General features: G+C 34.7%; 1 protein-coding gene across 9 annotated transcripts in view; it reads right to left on the bottom strand.

The window, feature by feature from the left end:
- Positions 1-15,122, bottom strand: part of RPGRIP1L (RPGRIP1 like) — a 66,090-nt gene that overhangs the window by 36,279 nt on the left and 14,689 nt on the right. For all 9 annotated transcript variants that reach the window (XM_021408375.1, XM_021408369.1, XM_021408377.1 and 6 more), the window contains 7 exons: positions 13,721-13,826; positions 8,489-8,635; positions 7,770-7,843; positions 5,168-5,307; positions 2,029-2,135; positions 1,767-1,817; positions 503-682 (listed from right to left, as the gene is read on the bottom strand). In XM_021408375.1, the coding sequence (XP_021264050.1) occupies positions 503-682; positions 1,767-1,817; positions 2,029-2,135; positions 5,168-5,307; positions 7,770-7,843; positions 8,489-8,635; positions 13,721-13,826 (805 nt within the window). The remainder of the gene's footprint in view (positions 1-502; positions 683-1,766; positions 1,818-2,028; positions 2,136-5,167; positions 5,308-7,769; positions 7,844-8,488; positions 8,636-13,720; positions 13,827-15,122) is intronic.

The raw sequence follows: 15,122 nt of genomic DNA, 5'->3' as shown, positions 1-15,122 counted from the left end.
TAATTTTAGCAAAATCTAAAATCATTGTTAAGGAAAACTGACTAGTGATTTGTTCAGAACAATATCCCTAATAGTTTTTGTAAAGACTGTGTTATTTTAACCCCAGATGGGTTGAATGAAAACCAAAATATCATCTGCAATAATCCAGCACAAGACACTGAAAGCAGAGTGGTGTGCAAAAGGAAGCTTCATTGATAAGTATGCATACTATTTTCCCTGTGTGGGCCAGATAAGAGCTCTGAGATAATCCCACGAAGCCAAGTGCTTAAGGGCTCTAATCAGGGTGAGTTAAAAGACTGAAGTTATAGTCATTTGGATCTCATGGTTTTTGAACACTTCTTTCAATATTAACAAATTTTATGTTAGGTTACTTTATAAAAGAGACTGGCTTTGATGATGGATTTGGAAGCCTTAATTATGACTTCATTTTTTTCCTGAGGGAGCAAATTCCAGGGTGACAAACGTTAAAATGTTATCATCCACTATGAGTGGAGTTTAGTACCTGGTAACCTTTGTTAATTTTATGCTGTACAATTAACATATTCCTTGTCTTTTCAAGTTCTTGCACTGTTTCCACATGCGTTAATTGCAGCTCCCGCATGGAACGCTCCAAATCTTTACGGATATTATCCTCTTCTTTTTCCAAACATAAAAGGTCCCCATTCTTCTGCTGCTTTCGAACCTGGAACACATTTTAAAAGTTACTAGAAATTTTTTTTTCAAATTATCCAGATGTTTTCATGCATAGTTTAATACAACATTGGAAGAAGGATATATGGTAACACAAAAAATAAAAATGATGTGGACCTGTACCTGTCATGATTTTATTTAGTAATGTAACCTTCCAATCATTGTACATTTCTAATGCATGAGACATTCAGAAGCAATCACTCTTCTCAATCCACCTAATAGATTTACCTTTTATATACTTGACAACCATGCTCCAGTGAATGCCCGAAACCCGAATTATTCTAAAGCCTACATTACTGCTATTACCAATAATGATGTTTTATTTTTGATCTTCTCCTTGCTTTATTTCTTTTGTTATTATTATATAATTATTATTAGCTTTTAAGCAGCAGTAAGATTCTATTTACAGTAAACACTCTAAATTTCAGTAAACATGGCTTAAATTAAATGCAAGTCTTCAGAACAGTGGAAATTTAAAGCATTTATTTCTTTCCTGCTCACTTTATTTTTAATTCTGACACAAAAAATAAAACTACAACTTACAAAGGAAGAAAAAAAAAATTTTTCTATCTACTTTGGTATTAGTAAATATAGAGCAGTTAACTAGTTAGCTACGAGGTTGCTCTAACACTTTTTCAGAGCTTCTGTGCTTAGAGTATGTTCATAAAAGTTAAAGAATTAAAATAAGAAAATGTTTTTTAATCAGCATTACAGGAAGAACAAGATGGCGAGATTGCTCATTTAACTGAGAAAGCTTTTCAGAAAACACAAATCTGGTTTAATTTTCCTTTGGTGTTATTACGAATTCTACATAACTCTATAAAATGAAATCTACGTAACTCTAAATTTCATCCTCACAATTTTCTCATTTCCCTTTTGCTTCATTGTAATTGAAAAATGACAAATGCACACATACACACAGGAAGCATGAACTACTGCAGAAACAACCCAGCCCCTGAAAACCCAAGACATTGTGCTGGAAACAGGTAACTCAATAACTAAATCAATAAAGTTAATCAATAACCAAAAATTTTTATCAAAATTAAAAAAAATAATGGTAATTATTTGCAAGTTACCTTTATAAGCGAGAGAGCTTCACTGAGTTCTGCTACATCAATATCATGTTCCTGAAAGAGAAATACTCAGTGAAGAGGTAGTATCAGATGTGAATGAACATTGAAGAAATATATTCGGGATAACAAGATGCATTCTCACTAGACATGACATTTTGAATATTATGAATATTTTTGTATTCTTTTACTTTCAAAAAGTATTTGCACTACACATAAAACACAGAATGTTTTTCTTGGTCATTTTCTAAAAAGAGAAAGATTTCACCTTGGTCAAATACTTCATGTGATTTTTCAGTTCATCAAGTTGTTGCTTATTTTCCAGGTAGCATGACTGCAGGTCTTTGTTCTCTTGCATCAGCTTTTCTTTTTGGTCTCAACATAGGAAAAAAAACAAAACATATTCATTAATTCAACATAATTATAAACAAAAGCTTTCTTTTTCATCTTAACATATGCATAAAAGCTTCATTGAAAAAATGTAGAAACTAATTTATTTTGTATAGCAAAATCTTGTACTAGCAAACCAGAAGGACCTGGGTAGGAACCTGCTATTTCTTAGATCTGGTAGATGTGTACAGATGAAAGAAGCAAAACCAAAACATTCTTACTTTCATGAAGATTGAACTGACAGCATCAAAAATCTATACTTTGTGTATTTCCAGAAAGAACAATAGGCATGGCTATAGTATGACTTCATTGGGTTCCTGCTTTTGGGGAAGGTCGGAGAAGAGAATAGAGAGAACACAAAACCTTCTCAGTCTGAATAACTAAATACCATTCCACTTCTCAGTCAAAGGTTGAAGAGATTTTCTACAGATACCCACTAATGCACAGCTATTTCCACAGTGACTTCCCAGGAGCTTCAGGAAGAAATTTGTCTCATGATAGAGAAAACTTCAGGATTAGACCAAATAATTTAACTATAACAACATTCTTTCTTTCACACAGATAAGTTTTAAAAGCAAGTTTTTGCAAAAGCCCTGAAGTTTCTAAGGAACAAAAAGGACTCACTCCTACCCACTCTCCTTCCCAGTTGAGCTCCTTATTTTCTTGAGAACAATGTATTTTCTCCCTTTTTTTTTTTCCTCCCAAAGTTGCATTTTTTATACAATGTATTTCAATACTGTGAATTCATATCCCAGGTCAGAACGATAGAAACATTAACTGTCAGCTTGACAGGCAGGCATTAGCTGTTGTAATTCCCATCTGCACTGGTGGGAGTTGATGAGTATAACATTACACACTTAGTTGAGAATATATTCTATAGCTTTCAACATATATTCCACAATATCATTTCAATGCTGGAATCTTTTCTGTTGACCTTCAGGGCATGAAGCACAACTTCGCTATTTTCACAGAATAGCTTTTCAGTTTTCAGGATTGAACTCAGCAGGAAACAGGTGGCTGAAATACTAGTCTCAAGGGTTTGGGCATGTTTCAAAAACTGACATCAGGTTAGTTTTAATTTTGCAGAGTTTATATATCAAATGTCATCTTCACTAAAAATAAATCATCTGTAAAGCTATTCATTGATCTTTTACACAGTAGCCTTCTTACTCATGTGTGCTGGGAATCCACAGGAGCTCTTTTCAATTCAAATACAAACTAACCAGTAAAACTTTAATTCTCTGCATTCAAGAGCAAAAAGCAATGCATTTGTACAACTGAGAAGAGAATACACTAAGTGCTAAAAACTAAAGGCTAAAAAATAATCAAGTATATAGAAAAAACAATTAAAGCAAGTCCTTTGATATTGACAGCAAGGAGATGGGTGAGGGTGGTAAGTCCTTGAGAAAAGATTACTGAATGCCTGTCTGCAATTGAGTCTTGAGCACCTTGCAAAGTAACATATCCAAAGGCTGTTGGGTGGGAGCTCTCCCCCTGGAAGAAGAGTCCCTCATGTTACTGTTGTTTCTTTTCCCTACAATATAAACTGAGATGTGAGCGGAAGCTTTTTCCAGGAATGAGGGGAAAAGAAATTCTTCTTCAAGCACTCTTATCGAATTGTCATTAATTTTCTGACCACAGCAGCAATCTCACTTCACTCTTTTTCTAACAGCAGCCCCAGTGAAGATTTTGTAGACATTTTTAATATAGCAAACTACTGAGGGTAAGCATGAGAGAAGTTCTGCACTAGTTCTAGGCATCAGGTTAGGACAAAAAGTAATTCAGTTCTTCTGCTTTTAAAAATGATGTCCAGCAAAGACAGATACTCTGAAATATTACACTGTTTAAGTTTTGTCAAAGACAAAAAGCTGTAATCAAATCCTAGATATGTAGGGTGTTAGAAAACCTACTTAAGCTGTAGCAAATTCAGTGCAACAGAAACTGAAAATGTGTGAGACTGTTGATCTGAAGTGCCAATTCTGGGAAGGGTTATCAAAGATTTACCATGTAAACACAGTGCCACACACAGAACAGAAGATGGCAGATGTTACCTGATTTTTGACATTCAAATTTAGCAAATAATAGTAAGGCTTATAACATTTTCATACTTTTAGTATGATTCTGGGTTCTCCAATGCATGATCAAACTGTAGTTAACTGTCTGTAACCATAAATATGTCAATAACTTCAAATTATTATAATTTAAGGTATTTTATTTACTTTAACATAACTTAGGGCTAGTTTCTTCTAACCCTTGCCACTCAGAATCTTAATCTTAAACACATTCTGAACTTGAGCCATAATCACAAGAATTATTTACAACAAGTTGGCCCACCTCATTCTATTAGATTGATCACAAGTGTGCTACCTCTTAAAAATACACATTTCAAGAAAAAAGCTCTAAAATATTTAGTTTACTTCCTGTCTTTCCTCTTTCTGTAACTTTTTTTTGGTGGCACAGTATATCACAATATTGAGATGAAAGATTGCTAGGTTCTAAAGATTCACTAAGTTGTCCTACATCATGGGAAAAACACATATGAAATCATGTTTTGAGAAGATAAGAACAAACCTGTCATACTGTAAACGTACACAACTGTAAATAAAGATGTGCATCCACTGAAACTACAAAAAAAATCTCAGTTCACCAAGTTGAAAGGCCTATATAGGTTTTACGTACCTTTGCACAATAAAAGACTAGTGGCTTACAATTTGAGAAAGACTGCCTTCTTGCCTGATTTTTTTTTCATTTAGAAGAGAATATGGGGGAAATATTAACCCAATGAAGAACTAATGCAAGTGGAGTTAAAGAATCTGCATTCAGCACATAACCTCCATTGAGTCAACTTCTGTACTAAGCAGCTAGTCACAACTTAAGCACATTTTTCAGTGTACTCTTAAAAGGCAGCTTTGAAATCACCGCTACTAAGAAATTACATTTTTCTGCAGAATACATCCAAACTCCAACACGAGAGAAATTCACATCATGAAAAAACAGCAGTTATTTCAGAAATGTACCTCTTTCTACTTTGATCTTGTCAAGGATTTCATTTTTGTCTGCTAAATCAGATTTGATAGCAGTCTCTAGTTTAGCAATTTGTAGTTTCAGTTGCTCTTCCTTTAATTTCCATTCCTGTTCGTGGGTCACACTGAAGACACTGCAATAAAACATGTGGCATATGAAGAATTTTTCAAAATCAACTTCAACAGAAAATAATAAAGAAGAAAGCTTTCTGTGGCACAGAGACCACTGTCATCATGTCTTAGGAATTAAGTAAACATATGCTGGTCTGCTGCTGTTGAAACCAAGGCGCCTTTCTCAGGCTGTGGTTAAAAAACATGAAAGAGTCTGTGGGATGAGCAAAGGAACTGGCCTTAATTTAGAGCTCCAAAGTCAGAAAAGTTGGCAACACGCAACATTTGTGGGACTAGAAAAGGAATTCAGATGCGTATTCCAGAGTAATCCACAGCTCCAAACCTCAGCAACTGACAACTGACAAAACCATTCTTTCCGCATACAAAACCTCTTAATGCAGAGAACTAGGATCACCCACCTGATTTCTTTTAAATCTGTGAAAGATGCAGAGCCTAAAGTCAGTTGCCTGTTCAAAGAAACATTGACCACAAAGTGACAACAGTTTTCCCATACTGTAAAACAACAATTCTGATACTGATTAAGAAATAGTAATAAGTAATCTTACTTCCACTTAAAGAAATAAAAAATGGAGGTGGGCAGACATTAGAATAACTATTTGTCCTGTAACACATTATTTACTTATAAACTACCAATCTGTGTGCAGTAAGGGTTGCACGGACACAGAATCAGAACTGCTGAAACCACAACAAAACGTGCAGCTCAGATTGAACTAGAAGTAAGAACATTACCTAATTTACAGTACAATTCCCAATGGGTAAGAAGACACAGTAATGCATTGTGGTTTTTTGTAATTTTTACATTGAGTACTACGGTCTTCATGTTATTATTATTCAATAGTTGCATTCTTATTGACCAGAAAAATACCCTTCATCTTAAAAACAGTCATAAAGCAGTTTATTGACTTCTGTATTCTGTGAAAAATCAGAAATGGTAGTGTATTCATTAACAAATGAGGTCTCTCCACTATGCACTTTGGTGAAGCTGCCTGGTTAAGAAAGTAACTTTTCTTTTTGTTCATCTTCTGATATACAGCCATCCATCAACCTATCTATCGATCTATCTATCCCAGAATTTCATATAACAAAAGCCACAACTCGAAAAAAACAACAGAGAGAAGAAAGAAATAGGGCAGTAGGGACAGCCCACACAGCTTGGAAGACTGTATGTGCCGACTGAACGACAACTGCCTGTTTTGATGGCAATGACTACACAAAGTGGTTGTGAGTACATAAGAGTTTACATTCTTGATTCGCAGTCTTCATAAAAATACTCTCATCACTCCCTATATTCTGTTTTTCATCCTGTATCTAATCTCACCTATTTTTTGACACAGTTCTCTAAACACATACTATCTTGTAGGATGATAGCATCTTTTACAGAACGTGTGAACTTAACCAATGCTTCTAGGTCCTACAGTAACATATACTTAACTTTGCTGTGCCATAATTTTGAACATAGTACAGACTAAAGATAATGCACTGAACCCACAATCACTTTGATAATACTGCATAGCTACAGAAAAGACAGCATGTTTTACAATTGCTTAGACTTACCACTCTTCAAAGTGTGACTGGCTTTGATAAGAAAAGAATAAATCTTAGCAAGACAAAATATAAAATATCCTTAGTCTTAACAGTTCTGAAATTTAAGTTTTAGTGACCACTGTGCCTAGTTACAATGTGCATTCAATATCTTTAAGTACAATTACTTCACATGAATATGCAGCTACACCTTATTTCAGTTTTTCAAAAGTGTGCTGTCAGAAAAATAAATAATACAGTAACGTTATTTTATGATAGTAGTTCAGCGTTTGGATATTTAAATGAACATCAGTTTTGGCAACAAGCCTATATAATGCTAATATTTATATCCCTTTGAATGGAGTCCACTTCTGCTTTTTTCTCCCTTTGAATTTTAAGATTACTGTTACTTGAATTCATGTGCAATTTCTTTCACGTTTACTGTATTTCACTGGAGACAGAGCCATCTGGGTAACTATAAATGGTCAACCACATCTGGCACCGCTTCCTTTGGAGAGAGTTTAAGCATTTCTAGATTTGCATTACAAGGTCGTATGAAAACAATTCCTCCCAGTCTTTAATCCAAACGAATTGTTTTCTTAGATACTGACTACATAATAAGAGTCAACTGACAAATTCATACTTGTTCTTTGTAAACTCCTCAGATCTAATTCTCAGTCTTGGCCTTGGCAAAATTCCCATCAACTTTGAAGGGAATTTCCAATAGAATGACATTTTCAAGAAAAGGCTTCATGCCTTTTATTTCCTTATAAAACCAAACAAACAAACAAACACACACCCAAGGAAACATTAATAACCTGGCACCTGTGGACACAGGCCTACCAATGCTAGCAATAGATATGCTGCAATAAGCCTGCATTGTTCTAACTGGCATCAGAAAAAGTTGGCCATTAAACAGTAGATCAATAATTAAATGATTTACCTGTTATGCAGCTTATCATAGTTTTCCCTCAAGAGTTCCTTCTCTTTCTCTAGATCATCTATTCTTTCTTGTAACTAAAATGAAGAAGAAAATTTCAAACACAAAAAAATAGTAAAGAAAAAGCAAATAGGACACTATCAAGAATTTATAAAGATGATTACTCAATACTTCGTATGTATTGTCATGAAGACTTACTAGTCTTTTTCATACAACAGTGTCTAATAAACTTCAAAATAACACTTTTTTCCACCACATGACAGGCTTTCTCATGCTCCTTCTATGAGGTTGAGACTAGCATGTATATGCTGAAGAACAACAGTATGAAGTTATATTCGGTCTTACGCTGTAGATTTTTTTTTTGAATTAGAAATGTTTAATTCGGTATATAAATAGCAAAATACGATCAACAAGTCAAGTATTATGATTGTTTCTCCTTAACACACCACTTGTTTAGTATCAGAATTGATATGAAATCCTGTGCTTTTCTTCAAACAGTGTCCAAACACTGGCACAGTAATTACATAGCTTGGCAGACAGGTATGGAAATGCAAGCAGCAACCATGGGATTTTCTCTCCAATGCGTTAGCTGTGTGTATAATCAGGTTAGTCTTCTAAATACGTTTGAAAGGTCTATTTACATTTCAGCAATGAAAAGGTATTTTCCTTTATTTATGTGTACTACCTAAAGCAGATTCTAGCTCTCTTGGACACAATCTCACCTCCTCTGTCCTTCGCTTGGAAATAGTCACTGATTGCAATTCTTTTTCAAGACGGAGGCACTTTAACCTCTCCTGTTTAAGCTGTAGGTTCAGCTCATCACTTTTTGCTATTAAAGCATCATGGCTAGTCTTCAAATTCCTCTGGTTCTACGAAAAGAAAAGAAGAAAAATCATGGGGAGGTGGGGGCAAAGAAAATAACTCTGAGAAGAGCGTTACAATACTGCAGCATATTCTATCAGTGTTCTCTCCTGGCAGCATTTCATATATATTCTCAGTGTGGTCAATAGGAGACACTCTTGAACTAAGAAACTGAAAAAAAAAAAAAAATTCATTACACATGGCCAGGAGAAGGTAGCATTCATGTTGCTTTCACGAACATTAAACCCCAGTTTAGTCATAATGAAAAGAACCAAGATATACGTCTGTTAAACAATTAAAAGATTTTGCTGTGGTTACAGTGGTTAGACATGCTGACCAAAAACACTGCAGTAGCAAGCAAAAATGAATGCTGACCACAGTTATGTTAAACACAGAACTTGCCGCAGATCTGTTAACCCTTAGCTGTAGATACATAATTGTTTCATAATCCCAGTATACTAGGCTGTACTTCATAGCTAGCAGTAATTTAATAAAGGACTTATGATTTCTTTTACGTTTCAATTTACTTTAGTTGTTTATATTAGGGCACATTTAACCAGTTTTAATATTAAATGGAGGATACTGATAGAACCTCTATTTCCAGAATATTAGTTAATGTTATAATGTCTACACTTCATAATGCTTTAATAATACCTCATAAAAAAAATTTTCATGTAAAACACACTCCAATTATGACTTGGAAAAAAAAAAAGCCTAAAAGCCAGTCTCCTGTTTAATAAAATGACTATATGACAAATACATGTAAAAGAATAGAAAATGTTTAATGATTGTAGATAAGAAACTATTATCTTCATGTTTTCCTTAAAGTATTCCTAGAAAGTAATTAAATGAAGAAGCTGAATGCAAATCCAATAAATTGTTTAGGTTCATATGAAATATAAATATCTAGAAACAAACACACAAAACCACAGAAAACCCAATCAACAACCAGATCTTTGGCCTCTCACATCTCACTTCTCCATAAGAACAATATGAAAGAGAATAAACAATATTAGCAGACTGTCTTATTCCAGAGATAGAGTATATTGCTCACCCATTTTTAATAGTCCTTTTTCAGTGCCTCTTGCTCTGTCCTGTACCTGTGAACTGCATCTCAATAACTTCAAAAAATGGCAACCTAAAAATCAGTCTTCTACACCTTTTTTCATTTCTCTCCAATTTTTTTTTTTTTTTTTTTGCTCCTCAAAATCACAAGCCTTGAAGATTCTTATGTTTCCAACTGTCTAGGTGAACCCATCTTTCTCCTATCTCATTCAATTTTTTCACGAGTTCCTTGCCATTTCAATAAGTCAACTTGCCACATGTATAGGAGGAAGAAAAAAAAAAAAAAAACAAAAGAAACCTTGGGAAAGCTGCCTTTCCCAGACCACTTGACCATCATCTCTTTCCTTAATTTCCAGAACAGCTGAAAACAAACTCAGCAATCAAGGTCTTGGTTTCACCTTCTAACTGATCCAGAATCTCCCCCAGTTAGCAATTCTCAATCTACTTATTTTACCGAAACTTCTCATTAAAAGCTCTAAAAATGTCCTCCAGTAAAACCTCCTTGCTTAATTTTCATTATTCTTCTTCAGCATCTGTGCCTCTACTCATGGTTTTCCATTAACTTTCTTCATTAACTTTAAGGGGACAATAACTTCCTTACTCTTCCCTCTGAATGCATTATTTTCTTGGTGCATTCTTCTATACCTGACGGTCCCATCAACATTTTTTTTTCATCATGCCAAAGCTGTTTTCTATTTAGTTCTCCCTGAAAATATCTCAAGACTCCAGTCATAGTAACAACTGGGATGATGATTTTAGTTTAAGGTTTCTAGTCTAAAATCACATTCCTTAGAGAAATGTACCTCAACACGAAGTAACTCCCCTACAAAAAATGAATATATACCTCCTAGAAATACTGCACAAAAGAAACAGTTGTACTGATTGTCCAAGAGAATTAACTCTTTATAGTGTTTAAATTTTAGTTGCATAGATTAGCATATTCTACATTACAAATCATGAAATCCTGAATGTTCAGTCTGCAATTAATTACATCGATGGAATCAAATATTTAAACCAGATAGTTTCAGAGTCCTTTGTTCTTCTACGTAATTACTAAATTTCCTTCATTCATAAACATTCTTGAACAACAAAACTGTCCTGTAAACATTTGGTAGCAACTTCAACTTAAATATAGTGACATGGAAAATAATTTTAGGCTCTTATCATCCCAAAGTTTCAGAACTTTTTGTCTGATTCAAGTTCAATGGCAAACATAGATAATATGCATATTTCAACTGGTAAACGCTGAAAACAAAAGACAATGAACTCAATAGTCAGGAAGATCACAAGGATTAAAAAAGCAAACCTAAACAGAGCTCTGTTAAATAAGTACTTTAAGTGCCATCTAAGGGGGAAATTTTATAGTTGTGCACGTTTAGCAGATTAATGTTTCAAACATTCCAATTCTTATAAACAGAAAAACCATTGTATCCATTATTTTGTAAAAATATGATGAGACAGAAAACACTCTCATTCTTTGGATGAAAATGCAGCTTTCAATGTGAATATTAGAAACAATGTCTTCAAATACCAGTCTGAATCTTAGTCATGTGTTTCTATTCAGCTGTTGCCAAGAGAGAGGCGCAAGAACATAAGAACTTGATGTTTGCTGTAAATTACCAAAAAGTCGCATATGATTTAGAATGGAATAGATTCCATATCATTTTATATTTAAGAACACAAAAAGCTGTCTCCCTTGGAGTTTACATTCAGCAAAGTTCACTGTGTGAAATTAGATTTGAACTACTAACAGAAGAGCTGCTTTGGCAGAGAAGATAATAGGCTAGGGGTTGGGGAGAGCAAAACAAATGACAGAAGAAGAAAGACACAGGATAAAAGGAAGGGAACAAAATTATAATTACAGAAGTCTTGTTAAGCATGCAGGAAGAAGCAGGCAGCTGCAATAAAAGGTTTTCGTGGAAAAAAAAAAAAAAAGAAGAAGAAAGAAGCCGTAGAATCCACTATGGAGAAAAAGCTGAAGATAGGAGAGTAGGGTACAAGAGAAATGTGGATTACAGGCAGCCTTCTATCCTGAAGGACTGCAGAAAGAATGCAGACAGTTTTCCTGAGTTCTTCCTGGCAGGAGTGTCAACAAGGTTAGGATCCATACTTTTAATACTTCAGAATAAAGGCCTCAATATAGAGTGTGATATTCCTGCCACAAGACCTTGGAATTCCAGCAGGCACTAGGGCTTTTTTTTCTTGAGTCTTAATGGAAATACCATACCATTGCTTGTTATTCAGTCTTCCTAGTTATTTACATAGCATTACTTTCAGAGCAACCTTCCTATTTATTTCCAAGAAAACTACAACAGATACAAAGAACACAATACAACTATCTGATAGAGCAAATTCTCAGTTATAAAACACTAGTTTTCAACATAGTCACCGCCATTAGCCATGCATTTTTACCAGCAATGAACAAGAGCCTGCATGCTGCATGAGTAAAAATCTACACTGGTGGAGGTGATCCACTGTTTCACAGCTGCTACAAGCATATGACAGCACCATTACTAGGAAAATGTTGCCCACACAGCCCATTTTTCATTGGCCCGTACAGACGGAAGTAAGAAGGTACCAAATCTGGACTATAAGGAGCATGTGGTAGCCCAGCCAAGATTGGCAATGTGCTCCATCGCCTTCAAACCAGTATGGGGTCTGATGACGTTGTGTCTCAGGGGAAAGGCTGTCTTCTTCTCTGGTCTGACTTTGGAAGGCCGAGCCTTCAGCTTAAAGTCACAATTTAGCAGTCAGAGTTGATGCTTTGTCTGGCTTCCAGGAAACCCTAAATGATCACCTCTTTCCTATTCCAAAAGACAGCACACATCACCTCACCCCTTGAGAGCTGTGTCTTTAACTTTCTCTTTGATGGGGAATTCAAATGTTGCCACTCCATGGACTGCCATTTTGACTCCAGCTAGTAGTGGTAACACCATGTCTTGTCACTGGTAATGATGCAATCCAGGAAAATGTCACCTTCAGCCTTGTGGTCATAATCCACCAATTCATGCAGATGAGCTGATCAAGATGCTCTTCATTTTGTGATGTGACAGCTGTGTATGGCCATCCAGAATGTGGCTTGTCTTACACATTGCTGTTACCACTGCTGAAATGCACAACCCAGTACCTCACTATGGTAACAGCCAGTGTTTGGTCTCCAGAAGCATTCAGCAAGCATTGATGAATGTGAATTTTCTCCACATGGAGAAATTCAATGACACACCTTTGATTCCTAAGCACTTGCATGTCAGATATCATTTGTCAGACTGCCCCACTGCTTCTATCTGTCACATGGCAACAAAATGTAATAAAATATTAGTGGAAAGGTTTAACCTCTTCTGCCATACCACCAACATCCACCTCTGATGTCGTGGGCCAACATAACAAAATAGCAGGCATTATTTTTGGATCAACCCTCATATTATAGGCCAGGAACTTAGCACTTACTTAAAATTTACTTTGTTTGAACCTTTTAAAAGTCACTTTAATTTCTTATAATTTCCCTGCTTTTAATTATTCTCTCCTTGAATTGCAAGTACACTGAAGATGTAGATCAATATAACAAAAAATTAAGACACATTACTAAATTAAAAAAATAATACAGAAGTACAAAATTATAACAATTATAAAATAATTCACTGTAAACATCTCAGGATACAGCTAGGAATTTTACACCTTGCGAATAACAAGGACATCTACAACTTCCAGTTCATAAGGAAGACATACTTTATACAGCTCAGTTGCATGTGGGATTTCTTTTTAACTCACAGAAATTCTCCTGTTAATATCATACTGTCTCCGCCTGCAAGCATACACAGCTCTGCCAGTACATTTGTGAGGAAGAGAAAAATATCATATTACCAAAATCTATACATAATCTGCCACGCAGTTGCATTTTCTGGTGATGTTTTCATAAATGTTGTGTATTCAGCAGTGACTTGGAATCAAGAACTGTGTATATTTATTTTCCATTAATGCATGATCATGTGATGAGAGTAATGGAATGTTACTGACCAAATCATAATTACCTCTTGAAGCTGGAGAAATTTTCCTTCCATCGCTGAAAGAGCATTGCTTTTCTCAACCAGCTGTTTACGGACCTTGATCATTTTCACATTGTCCCGAATGTTTAGCCTTCAAAATTATATTAAAAACAAACAGATCGTGAGCTTGAGTACTACAGAATGACTTGTCTTATTATTTTTGTCTTGCTAAGTTGATATTGTGGAAATTAACTTTCTACAATACATTTGGGAGAAGATCTAGCATGTGGTAGCCAACTTAATTTTGTCTTCTATGATCTACATTAAAGGATTTAAGTAATTCAGGATGTCATAGGACCAATCAATATATAGACATGTTGGTTTTATCATATACTACATATTACAGGAAAAGAAAATAATCCATAACCTTGAGATTATTTGTTTTCCAATCAATTCTTTCCCACCCTTCAAAGCAGTTCTTATTTTATGGAGTTTTCTCTTAGAGTTTGCACCTATGAAATACTGCTAAGAAAATTAACTTAGCAATTTACACTGCTAACACCTAAAGAACGGCATTCAAAACAAGTTGCAGTTGTCTTTAACTACATGAGAATAACAACATCCACACAAATGTTCTATATCATTACAGTTGTAAGATTAACTTGAGAATCCACTATTTAATAGATGTTTAAAATTACTTTCAATTTAAATAAATATTCTGAAGCTTTCCTTTACTTCAAACAGTGAAAGCAGGCTCTTACTTTTGCAGTTTTTTCAAGTACAGGAAGAGAAATCAATTCTTATTATTATTAATAGAAAATCAGAACAAATCTTCACCATTTGAAATGTAATTTCACTTCCAATATTTATCTATTTTAGGCATATTGGAGGAATTGTCATAATGCCATGTTGGACCAAGAAAATGGACTAGAAAATTTGTACATCTGTAAACCATCTGAGAATGCAAAATACTTTCCTCTCATGCTTTAAAATATCAAAGCTTATTGTGTTTTGGTATTGCTAAGTTAATTGTCCTTACACTGAAGATAAACATACTCACAAATCTGAGATACGCCCCAAGAAACACTAACACAGTACTAAGACAATCATGTGCCTAAAACACATTATCTACATAAATTAAAGTTATGGTGAGTATAGTCAGCAGCACTGTCTCATGCTAGCTATTTAAAAGCTAATGTAGTGGCACGTTTTTATTAATCTTGTTCCACACATCAAACAAAAGGCTCCGATGCCTTCAAAGGCTTTTTCTTTTCCTTTTTTCCGCCCTTCTTTTTTAAGCAGAGAGCTTTTTTTTTTTCTTTTAAGTAAAAAAAGGAGCAGATGATAGTGAAATTTATGATGTACAGATGTAAACCCCATGGCTCCTGACAATCAACATTAACTATGTGAATGAAGCACTACTTGATTTAAACAGGTTTTGGGTACT

The sequence above is a fragment of the Numida meleagris genome, chromosome 10, assembly GCF_002078875.1.
Source record: "Numida meleagris isolate 19003 breed g44 Domestic line chromosome 10, NumMel1.0, whole genome shotgun sequence".
Classification (NCBI taxonomy): Eukaryota; Metazoa; Chordata; class Aves; order Galliformes; family Numididae; genus Numida; species Numida meleagris.
This window is presented reverse-complemented; position numbering and strand designations above follow the sequence as displayed.